The sequence below is a fragment of the Sceloporus occidentalis genome, unplaced genomic scaffold, assembly GCF_023333645.1.
Source record: "Sceloporus occidentalis isolate IW3139 unplaced genomic scaffold, rSceOcc1.0.p SCAF_4, whole genome shotgun sequence".
Lineage (NCBI taxonomy): Eukaryota > Metazoa > Chordata > Lepidosauria > Squamata > Phrynosomatidae > Sceloporus > Sceloporus occidentalis.
This window is the reverse complement of record NW_028316984.1, coordinates 29,601,089-29,613,142: the sequence shown is the minus strand read 5'-3', so window position 1 is coordinate 29,613,142 and position 12,054 is coordinate 29,601,089. Positions and strand designations below refer to the sequence as shown.

At 38.4% G+C, this 12,054-nt stretch overlaps 1 protein-coding gene across 1 annotated transcript in view; it reads right to left on the bottom strand.

Moving 5' to 3' along the window:
• COL5A2 (collagen type V alpha 2 chain) overlaps positions 1 to 12,054 on the bottom strand; it is a 174,939-nt gene that overhangs the window by 43,745 nt on the left and 119,140 nt on the right. The window contains exons 18-25 of the mRNA XM_089519615.1: positions 8,591 to 8,644; positions 5,263 to 5,361; positions 4,845 to 4,889; positions 4,655 to 4,753; positions 3,338 to 3,391; positions 1,920 to 2,027; positions 1,414 to 1,467; positions 790 to 888 (exon numbers count right to left, since the gene is read on the bottom strand). Coding sequence (XP_089375741.1) covers positions 790 to 888; positions 1,414 to 1,467; positions 1,920 to 2,027; positions 3,338 to 3,391; positions 4,655 to 4,753; positions 4,845 to 4,889; positions 5,263 to 5,361; positions 8,591 to 8,644 — 612 coding nt within the window. The remainder of the gene's footprint in view (positions 1 to 789; positions 889 to 1,413; positions 1,468 to 1,919; positions 2,028 to 3,337; positions 3,392 to 4,654; positions 4,754 to 4,844; positions 4,890 to 5,262; positions 5,362 to 8,590; positions 8,645 to 12,054) is intronic.

Genomic DNA, 12,054 nt, shown 5'->3' with positions numbered 1-12,054 from the left:
TGTTAGAGGTCCCCAGGTCACATTTTGTAAGGACCTCACAGAGGGCTTTTTCCATCGTTGCCCCTTCCTTTTGGAATAAGCTCCCTATAGAACTTCGCTCTGCTGCATCGCTTGATTCTTTTAAGAAAAACTTAAAAACGCACGTATTCCGGTTGGCATTCCCACCTTAGCCAATTCATTCGGTTTTTCTCTCCCCCTGTTTTTCCGTACCGACCCCGGACCAGTTAAATTCGATTATCTTTTCCATTTCCTTGCCCTTGTTATGTGTGGTTTATATTGATTCCTGTTCCCACTTTGTCGTAACGTTTTAATTTTTATATTGTAATTGTAATTGTAATATTGTAATTGTTTTTATCTTGTATTGCTAAGTGATGTTTTAACCCTTGTAAGCCTCCGTGATCATTTTTTATGGAAAGGCGGGGTAAAAATAAAAATTAATATTATTATTATTATATTGCTATGTAACTTAGTCTATGGCTACCACCAACTACTGTTTCATTTATTCTGAGATTCAGACACAAACATACCACTGAACAAACTGTCCTTGAAACAGCACTACAGAGATTTTAATAAATCTGTTGTACATCCACATAACATTCCTGTTTCTCTTGCACATACACTTCTTTAGCTGTTCACTTGTCACTGATTAAATACACCAATAAAATGCCTAAGAATTTTATCAACAAAAGTGCTTCTGGGCCTCATGACATTATACTACCTGACCCAAACATTCTCCTCATGTCTCCTGGCAGTGTTAAATCCAGCTAAGAGTGTCTATTATTTCCTTACCCGGGCACCTGGGAGGCCAGGTTCACCAGTGCGACCAGGATCCCCTTGGCTTCCTTTAGGCCCTGAAGCCCCTGCAGATCCTCTTTCTCCTTGAGCTCCCTGCAATATATATATATATATATACATATATCAAAGTAGTATTAATCAGGGAAAGTTTACACATAATTAGAAAAAGGAGAGTTTCTCTGCATGCAATCAGATTTATTTCTATAAATCAGCTCTCAGTTACTACACGTCTTTTGCAAAACAACCCAGAATTTGTTTCTGATTGCTTCATTTTGCTAAGCACAAAGAATCCTATCAGCCAATAAATCAGCAGAATGAAAGCACCCTGAAGAAAAATAAAATGGGTATACTTTTCACTGCAAACCTCTATATACTCAGACATATGCACTGCTAAATCTCCAATTACACCTTTCCCCCATTACCTGTGTAGAACAAACTCCACAGGAGTTCATGTAAAATGAAAAGTGGCTGAGGAAGAGGAACATGGCTATATAATTCACAAAATTCCACTATATCAAGGCAGCATTTCTATAGACCCTGACTCTTATTTCAATTACCATACAAATACACTATTATAAACAACCTTTATGAAGCTCTTGAACCTTCACAGCAACTTACCTTCGGTCCTGGCAAGCCATCAGAACCTGGAAAGCCACGATTTCCAGGAGGACCCTTTGGAATCAAAAGAATGCCTTTTATTTTATTTTATTTTGAGTAAGGTACACATGTCAGTATTGTATATAACATTAAGATTTACACTTCTGCAGTGTAACACTGATTATATATATTTCAGAAACTGTAAAAAAATGTGCACACTGGTGTACATTTTATTTTTCCAAAATGCCCCATAAACCTTGAAAATTCTTGAGGTGAGGTGCATTTGTAATTGTAGAAAGTCTCCAGAGGCTTCTGGCAAAACTGTTGATATCAACAAACTTCTTTTTCTTTTCTTTGCAAGAATCAGCTCCCCAACTTTGTGCAAATCAGAAAGAAGTCTGAATCCAAGCCTTGGCATTATTTTTCTACAGACACCATTTAAGGTAGAAAAGAAATGAGGTTTCTCCAAGACTGAGACAAGACAAAACTATCAAGACTTTGTTTTGATATGTTGCTGTTATCCTTACCCGTTCTCCCACAGGACCAGGAGGGCCAACTGATCCTGGGTCACCACGAGGACCCCTCTTTCCTTCTTCACCAACAGGGCCAATTGGACCCTGTGGGCCATGTGGACCCTAATGAGGGGGAAATCATTTTTTAAAAAAATACACACAACTGCTTACAATGTAGTCATATTCTCATTTACATAAGGCATACATTTATTCTTTTTTATTAACCATCAGAAAGATACCTTGGATTGGGTCCAACACACTTTATCTTAAGCACTCCAAGTGACTGCATCTCAAACAATGTCATTATATCAATTTTACATTAGCCTGGATCCAATAGGATGGCACCGTTTCCATCAGTGGAAGCAGAACGGGGCAATGCCCCTTCTCCTACAGCCCACTCAGAAGGACTGAGAAACCCTCTGGAGAAAGTATTCAAGTGGTGTGAAAGCCTCTAGTGAGATAGGAAAGGGAAGCAATCCCATTACAGCAACCTCACACACTCATTAAGGATCCATAAATGAAATTAGTTAACATGGTCCCAAAACAGAAGCGCAGACAGGGGCAGCTTCTGGCTTCTCCAGGGGCATGGCCCAAATCCTTCCCCCAAAAGAGTGGATCTTTTCTGCTCCTATTTGGGGCTGCAGGAGGAGGCACACTCGGGGCTGCAGCATGTGTTCACCACAACTCTGGGGCAACTGAGCTTGGAGCCGCTCCTTCCTGCCTGTCTGTTCCTCCCCTTGGAACCAGATCCTGTGCTTAGCTTATTCAGAAGTTAAGATCCACAGAGCTAACTCCCAAGCCACCATAACAATAGATCATTGATTCTTAGTGTCTTCTGGAACCTTTACTGACACGGGAAATGTAATAGAAACTATGCAATACACAAACAATACTTACTTAACATATGGAATGCAATTTTTGATATATTTCTGCTTTGAAATATTTGTTATACACACAAAATCCAATTATTTTTAAAAATTATGGAGAAAGCATGAGTCACTGGTGCCTTTTGAGCGAGCAGCTTTTCTATTTATTATCAATAAAGGTTTGGAACTCTTCACTACAAAACAACTACGGTATTTTTCTGTGGTAGAGGATCGGCTATTTGCTATTGTTTTTAAAATCTTGGATTCAGCCACTCAAACAAAGCAGACTTACAACAGACAAAATGGTTGTGAGATCAAGATCAACATCATTACAAATAAGAATTGTATTTCTTTGTTTTAATTTAATTTATAATTCAATTTTAAAAAAAATCAATAAAAGGATAAATCAACAATTTAAAAAGAAGAAAAGGCTATGAAATCAAATCATAAACACTATAGCATGTAAACAACAGAAATGTATAAGAGTAAACAATGGGAAAGAAATATGCTAGTTTGAAATAGCATTTGCTAGGCATGGTTTCTAAAGTTTGAACATTGAAGACTTACAGGTTCGCCCTTGGGACCTGCTTCTCCTTTGAAACCTGGCACACCAGGGTCTCCCTGAAAGTAAGCATCATCCATTAAAACAAAGTTCAGTAATGCTGTATTTCTCAGTCTAGTTAAGATTTCTTCGAAAGAATGTTTATATTTACTGAGCTACTTTATACACAAATAATTCTCAGGCAGTTTTCCCAAGGGGAGAGGGGCAGAAGAGTTAGCACTGTGATGCCTCCACCATACCTGTAAGCCCTACAAAGCTTTTGCCAGCACAGCACAAGCATCACCAAAGCTGATTTTCAGCTCTTCCTCCCTCTCTGCTAAATTATTTTCTCCATTTCACTTCCTTCTCCCCAAAGAACAAATTAGATTAGATATGAGCTGAACTGTGCTCAAATTTCTAGTTATGTTGGGAACATGCTTAGGGCCTGAGAGAACTGTAGATATAAGTATTCTCCCCGACCACCCACTGCCACCTCTTTTCCAAACTTGTGTTTTTTGTTTTCTCTTAGGCTGAATTCTGACCTGGGTGAAGGAGCTGTTGTTGTCAGGATGGGCCAGGAAGGAAGGACCCCCCCCCCCAAAAAAAAAAAAAAATCTCTCCCAATAAGATGGAACTTTATATATCTGGAGCTTTGTCCACCAGGCTCCAAAAGATATTCTTAAAACTATAGGACTGAAACCGCAATGTCCCAAGTGTAATGACACTATAGTTGAGGAACCCATTAGAGTAAATCTAATGTGTTCCAGTGTTTTGGGTTTTTTAACAGAAAGCTGTCATTCTGTGTGATGGGTAAAAAAAACCTGTTGTTTCAGTAAACATATTGAATGGCTGCAATCAATCCCTAAAAAGGAGGAGTCGGAGACAAGAAGTAATGGGTAACTGACAAGACCCACCTTGGACTGGAGAAAGGAGTTTTTTATGCTGTGTGCATTTTTCCCTATGTGAGGAACCACAGAAACGTGACTAGGAACCTCTCCCTGGACACAGATGTATACTGGAGCTTGGGATTGGCTCCACTGATCTGGGATGGCCATTCGGTCCTCTTAGCCAAAAATAATTTTAAAGGCTTCCTACCTGGTCCTCCTATCTCTGGCACATTTGAAGACATTATTTGGGGGCATTATTAAGCTCTCAGTCCTACCACAACCTTCTGGTTCCAGGCTTTCTGCCTGTAGCTGAGTCCTGACTGGGATACCATTTCAATAACTGTACTTCCATTTTGTCAGAATTCAGTGACTTTGGGGACTGTGTTGGCATGGCCAACACCAGTGCTTGTCAGGTGCTACTTTCTAGCATTTCCAGTGTGACAAAAGCATTGTTACCATTTGACCCCGGATGCCAGGGGGTCCTGTGCTGCCCTGTGGTCCTGTAGAACCAAGTGGTCCTGGCAAGCCAGGTGGTCCTGAAGTACCTGGAGATCCCTACAAGACACACACATATGGTTGATTATATGTACAGAATGGAAAACACAGTTTGAAAACAAATAGGTTTTTGTCTGATTTGATTACTTACTGTTGGCCCTTTAGCACCTGTGGAACCATCTGTACCAAGAGCACCCTAAAACAGCATACATTTTATCATTACAACAAGGAAAGGTATTCTTATGCAGCTTGCTTCAGTTGTTAATTATCAACTATTTCTCAGTACACTAGAGACTTGAATATTCTTTGCACCGAAGCAACACTAGTAGCTTAAATAAACTCAGTGGTAACTGGGGACAAGCTAACACTATGTGTACATATAGCTTCTGTCCATTATAAACTACCTTTAACATTCCTCAGCAGTGGAGATTGTCAACCCCAGTATAATCATTATGTGAGCCCTCAATTGCTATAGTCCAGGTTTGCCTAATTTTTACAGAAATAATACTCTTGGGAAACATAGAATGTGCAGTTCATATCTTTAATTTTAGAACATCTGAAGAACTTACAGGAAGTCCAGATAATCCTGCAGGACCTGGTTGACCTGTTTCTCCTCTCTGACCCTGAGGGCCTTCTGGGCCACGTGCACCAGTTGGACCAGCTTCACCCTGAATTTTCACATCATTAAAAAAAGGTGTTTGAAGGAAATAATTAATCATAGTATAGTCAGCCCTCCATATCCATGGAATCTGTATCCACAGATTCAACCACCACAGCTTGAAAATATTTATTTTTTAAAACACCCAAAGCAAACCTTGTTTTTGCCATTTTATATAAGGAACGCCATTTTCTTATGCCATTGCATATAACAGAACTTGAGCATCCATAGATTTTGGTATCCACAGAGCATCCTGGAACCAAACCCAGTGAAAACCAAGGGCCCACTGAAACCACCACTTCCACCAAATAAAGACTCCCAGCAGTTAAACATTTGTTTAAATTTCAGATTCTATTGGCATCACTGGTCTTACATTGCAAAGAATGCCACTGGAGAGAGACAGCACGACTATTATGCATATTGAGGCAGCTACTTAAGGCAGCCACCCTTCCACATTGTTCCCCTAAATTACCCTACCCTTAGCTTCTTATGACTGGGCCTCCTGCCCTAACATATGATGCAAGTTTCTGTCCAGTCTGGTGGGATTTTTTCAGTGGAAAGTGGGAGAGTGCAGTCATCTTGTCCTTCATTTCAGGCTGATCAATGGCTTCCTCTGGATGAAATGAAGATTCCATTCATTCATCCATCCACTCCAGTTAGAATATACCTGTATTGCACTATGTTTTTAACTTTGTCTTTAAAAAATAACGTAATTAAATTTTTCTCCACTTATAGTGAGCTGATCAGTTCAGAATACCAGTTTTATGGTATAGATAAAAGAATAAAAAGGCAAAGGTAAAGAGTAAAGGTTTCCCCTTTGAGAAAATTGCCGTGTCCAACCGTAGGGGGCAATGTTCATCTCCGCTACAAAGCTGAGGGAGCCAGAGTTGTGAAAGAGGACTCCATGGTCATGTGGCCAGCATGACTGCACAGACTATTACCTTCCCCTTGAAGTGATACTTATTTATCTACTTGGATTTTTACATGCTTTCAGCCTCTTAGATTGGCAGAAGTTGCCAACTAGTGGGAGGCTAGTGATGCGAGCTCACTCCATCAGATGGCATTTGGGTCTCGAACTACCGATCTGGCGATCTTGTGATTGACAGAGTCATCATCTTAACTGCTGAGCCACCATGTCCCTTCAGATAAAATAATCCAATAGATAAAATAATATAGTCTATAATGTGATAGATAAAATAATATGGTCCATAAAATAATATTGTATTATTAATATGTGGTGTGCTTCTTAGTGTACTTTGGCATCTTTCTATTGATTTATAAAGCTGAGGAAATTAGTCCAGTTTTTTTTAATTCCTTTCCTTTCCTGTTTGTTTAGCACTGGCCTTATTTTATTTCCCATGCATTAAAAGGAATGATTTTTAATCCCTTAAATTACTACACTGGCTAATGTTGGGTTATTGTTTAGTAAAAACTGCCAACTGTAAATACAACATAAAACTTCTGTTGGACTGATTAGTCTGTACATAGTTTCTCTCCAAGGTCATGGTTACCAGATGTTTTAAGAACTTCGAGCCAGGGAAAAGTTCAATTTACCTCAGTTTGGAAATGTACTTTATGGATGACAACTCCCAGAATCCCCCAGCCCACATAGTCAGTAGCCAGAGATGTAAATCTTTTCACTTATCTGGAGGTCTGTAGGAGCATACTGGATATTCTTCAATGTGTTAACTCATGCTAATCTAGTGTGCACTAGTCTATTATAAAGCCGTCTCTACTTTTCTATAGCTATATGACTCTTAATTATAGAAAACTTTAAGTACCTCATTAGTGATATAGCTATAAAGAAAAACAAGCTCCAACTGATTGTGTTTTGCAGCCAAGCAAAACAAGGAACTAATAAAAGAAGAAACTCAATCCAAAATTGTTAAAATGATACAGTGTTGAAACAGTGACAGGTTTTCATTATTCCTGTCCTATGAGCCAAATAACCTTTCTTCTACTGTGCTTTGCTTTGTTTTTTTAAATGTTGAATATAGGCAAAGAGCTAGCACCAATTGTTCATGACAACAAGTCTATACAACACCATATAAATGAGTAAAATTTTGGCTGTTTCATTTTTTTCTGTTGTTCTTTATTCTTTATTCACAGATCCCGAGTACACTGCCAACTCCCATTAAAATGAACAGTGCTTCCAGCTGTTTTGGCTCCCTGAGAGATACTACAACTAGATCTAACCAGCTAAAAGGCATCTCCAGCCATAAAAATAATCTACAAGTATTGTAAAATGATGTACTCAGGGATCTTACTAATTCTGTGTCACTTATTTGCTTCATGTCATGTTAACCTTACAATTATGGTTATCTCAAAATTGGCTGTTTCAGTTTGAAACTGTGTCTTTAAATCCAATGTACTCGTATGAGTTTTGAGATATTTATATAAGGAACACTTGGAAATGTTACTTGTGAAATCTGTAACTACCAGAATTCCCTAACCATGAAGGCTCCCATCTACATCCAAATTAACTTTTGTAGTCAAATATTTTCCTGTCAGACTATTCACAGAATCATTTCAGGGGCGAATTAATAGCCATGTTCACTTGTAACAAGTCAAATTTATTTTAAAATAGCCTCCCAATGTGCACTGCCCAATTGCTCCTTCTTCACTCCTCCCACCAGTCGGAGTAGCTAATCTAATAAAAACACTACATCAGAAGCAGGACACAAAAAAAAACAACCTAGAAATCAGAAAGCAGGCAACAATATACCAAGAGTACCACACTGGGCATAATGCTAAGCTTTTGCTTTATGGTTAGTTTCCGGTTAGTTTGGCCCATGAATAGTCTTCCAGATGTTGTTGGACTTCAACTTCCATCAGTCCTAGTCAGTGCAGGCAAGGGTGGGGTATGATGGAAATTGTAGATCAGCAACGTTGAAAGGCATGGGCTGGGCTTAGCCTATTCTGTTGGCAGACAGAGCCAAGCAGGTTGTGATAGTAAAATTACTTAGAATTAGATGCATAATAATTTTTTGATTTTTTTAATGATTTTACACTTTTGAAAAAAAATGATGGTATTTTAATATCAGTAGAACTTATTTAATTGTGTTTCAACTTGTTACTTAACAAGTTTCTAGCTTTATCCCATGACAAGAGAAAAGTGGGATATTAAATAAATAAATACACTTTCCCACCCAGAATCTAAAATGTCATTGTTTAAGAAAGAAATGTTTAACAGTGGAGAAATGATTCCTAATAGCATCAATTTTTTTAAGTTACCTTACCTTCATGCCAGGGACACCTGGAAAACCTGCTGAACCAGGTATACCAAGAGGACCCTGCAACAATAAGACAGTGAGCAGGAGTGAGTAGATTTTCTTATGACAATATGAAGTCAATAAATTATAGATTGCATGTTAAGGAATTAACATAAAGAAGAACTATATTGGGAAATAATGAATAACTCATCCAATCCACACCTTGATCGTTCTTTGGAAAAGGCACAATCCTATTTTTACAATGTTTTCCCCTGATATTTAGCAATACGATGAGAATTTGCTCATTTATCAACACAAAGCTCCCAAATGCAAATATACACAGGACCCTGTGGCATTTGTAACAATTTCTCTATTCTGTTCCATGTCATCAAACATTCTGCACATGGAATGAGCAATCCCCGATATAGCTCCCTGAGCACTTCAAACACTAGAGGTTTGAAAAGACCAGACCAATGCTTTCCAGCTTTCAGTTTAGTGAATAGTCACTTATAATGGAGAAAATGAATTCTGAATGGAAGTGAAGTTAGCTTCCCTTAGTATAAGGTGACTGGTGTCTATTTGTATGCTACAGAAAACCCACAAGTCACAGTTTATTAGGATGAAATGAAAAGTTATGAAGAAGAAAGCAAGGTTTTATATTCATCCAATCTCTTATATTCTAAATTAATCAAAAGAAGTGTCTAAAAGCACTCTAACGTAGATGACGACTTATGTAGTGGTGAAACTAGCATTATCTTTTATGATGTTCTTTCTTGTTCTGAGCTGTTTTTCCTTACGTGAACAAGATCATAGAAGGATGGTGCTATGAAGGCCTTTAACATCACAGTTGCAGTTAGATGTGGGAAGGCACATGACTGCTGTTCACAACAGGAAAGAATGCCAATGACAGCTTTCTTGCCACTTTCTGTGGGGTGTTAGTGTAAAAACCCTCCATATTATTAGGAATTTGAACAGGGGACTGGTCTTAAAGGTGGATGAGGTGAGAAACAGGCTGGACATTGAGGTGAAGGAGAGCACTGTCTTGAGGTTGGTGACTTGTTATTTGTTGAATGTGCTGTCTGCAGTGAGACTATGTGGCAGGGGGAGACAGGGTTGTTTTTAACATACAACTCCATGGGTTTGTTTTTTTTTGGGGGGGTTTTTTGGCAGCTAATTACAAAATTGAACTTCCATCACATAGTATTACTTTGATGCTGTTAAATGTCTTCCACTCACCTTCTACATATGACAAATCTATCACAGGGTTTACTTGACAAAATTTATTAAAGGGAGCTTTGCCATTACTTTCTTCTCAGGCTGAGAGTATGACTTGCCCAAGATCACCCAGTGGGTTGCCTTGGTAGATTAGGAATTCAAACCCTGGTCTCCTAGTGTTCTAGTCCAATGATCAAACTGCTACAGCACATTAGCTTTCGGCATTAGAGAAGATATGTACAAATATTCAGCAAGAAAAGGTACCATGACACATATCATCTTGTTACTAGACATTTTGTTAATTTTCAATGTGGGGTTTTTTTTAACATTTCAGGACTTTCTGCAAAAATGTAATTTGTGTACAAAACACATTTGGTGCAAATGTAACATTTTCTACAGAAATGTGCTGCGTCAGTACGAAGCACAATGCTTTGAGCAAAAATATTGTCTTTTGCACAAAAGACATTTTTGCACAATGGAATGTTTTGTTGTTGTTTCAAAAAAAGGCTTAAGTGTGAAAACTCATTAAAAAGTGCATGAAGCCTCTCGTGTGTGTCTCTGGTGGGGAGGAAACCTTTCACCCTTTCCAGTCTGTAGGGATAAAATATGTAAAAACAGTATGCTTTTCCTTCACTTTCCAGCATGTCACTCCCTCTAGATAAAAAGTCAGCCATGGCTTTACCTATGAGTGACAATACTAACAACTAGAACCATTAGAAATATTATTAAAATTGTAAGCACTTTTGGGCCCAAACAGACAGGCCAAAATAAAGCTGCTTCGGGTCACTTTGGAGGTATGCTGTTTAAATGATACACACATCATAAGAGTCCAGAAGCTGCGCCAAAGCTGTGCTCCAGTCCATAGGACTGCCTCTTGGGACGCATGCATCATTTAAATAGCATACCTCCAAAGTGATCCAAAGTAGCTTTATTTTGGCCTGTCTATTCAGGACCCTATATAGATAACTTAAAAAAGAAGTTATAAGCTGATGTTTATCATAAAGCCAACCCTGAAACTGTTCATTATTTGTAAAGATGTGCACAGTTCCATAAAATATTGTAACAACATCAACAACAAAAAAACCTCCATATCTCCATGTGTTACCTCAAATATAATACTTTACTATGGAATTTATTCTCACATTCTCTGATGAAATCAGTGACGCTCACAAACACGTGTACAAACCTTCAACTGCTAAAATTTCAACTCAGTAAGAACATTGGGCAGAGTCTCTTGAAATAAATGCCCATATCGGATCAATAGTGGTATAAGGCCTAGTTTCTCTTGGAGAAAAGTAGACTACTGTCTTATCAAGGAGACAGGAATATTTCTTTTTCACACACTTCCACAGAACTGCCTGAGATATTCTGGCTTGGTATATACTGGAAAGACATCTACTGGATTATGTAATGCTTTTTTCATCTCAAGAGATTGCTTGTCTAGACACTTTTTGGGCACACAGAGGTCATAAACATTCACTACCACTTTGGTGTTCACCTCTTCCCAACAACATTTTTCTTTGCTTTTTCCTGGCTTGGCACTCTCCTGAAGTACAAGATACACACACACTATAAAATAATTCCCTTGACATTCTCAGAAACAGCTGCAATCAGTTTCAGAAATTATTCGTGATGAGAGCATAACTTGGCATTTGATGTTGCAATGTTATTTAAAGGATCACAACCATTGAGCATCATATATAAAGACACCAATTTGAGTTTTCTAGTGCTCGTGCTTTTTTAAAAGGCAATGGAGTGAGAATACTATTAATTCATCTATTGCAGAGGCCTCTATATATTCACAAGCTGCAGCACAAATGGAAGAGATAAGCTCTAAGTTATACAGTGACCACACACCATGGCATCTGTAAATTAACTCAGTGGTGTACAGAACAGGCCCTTGTCCAAAGAATTTATATAGATCTTTGGCTGGGGAATGCTGATTGATTGATTGATTGATTGATTGATTGATTTTAAAAGCATGATATAGGAGCCAATTTGGCAAGGTAATTTGACAGCTAGACTATGACTCTAGAGAGCAGGGCTCAAGTCCCCATTTGGCCATGGAAACCCATTGGATGGCCTTGGCTAAGTCACACACTCTCAGCCTTAGTAATCCCATGATAGAGTCATGTTAGGATTGTCATAAGTTGGAAATGACCCGAAGGCACACAAAAACAACAACAAGGTGATAATGGCAGACAGATACAGATTTTAATGGAATTACCATTTAAAGACCCTTTTTTCCTAATTAGAACCTGGAATGGCAACATCTC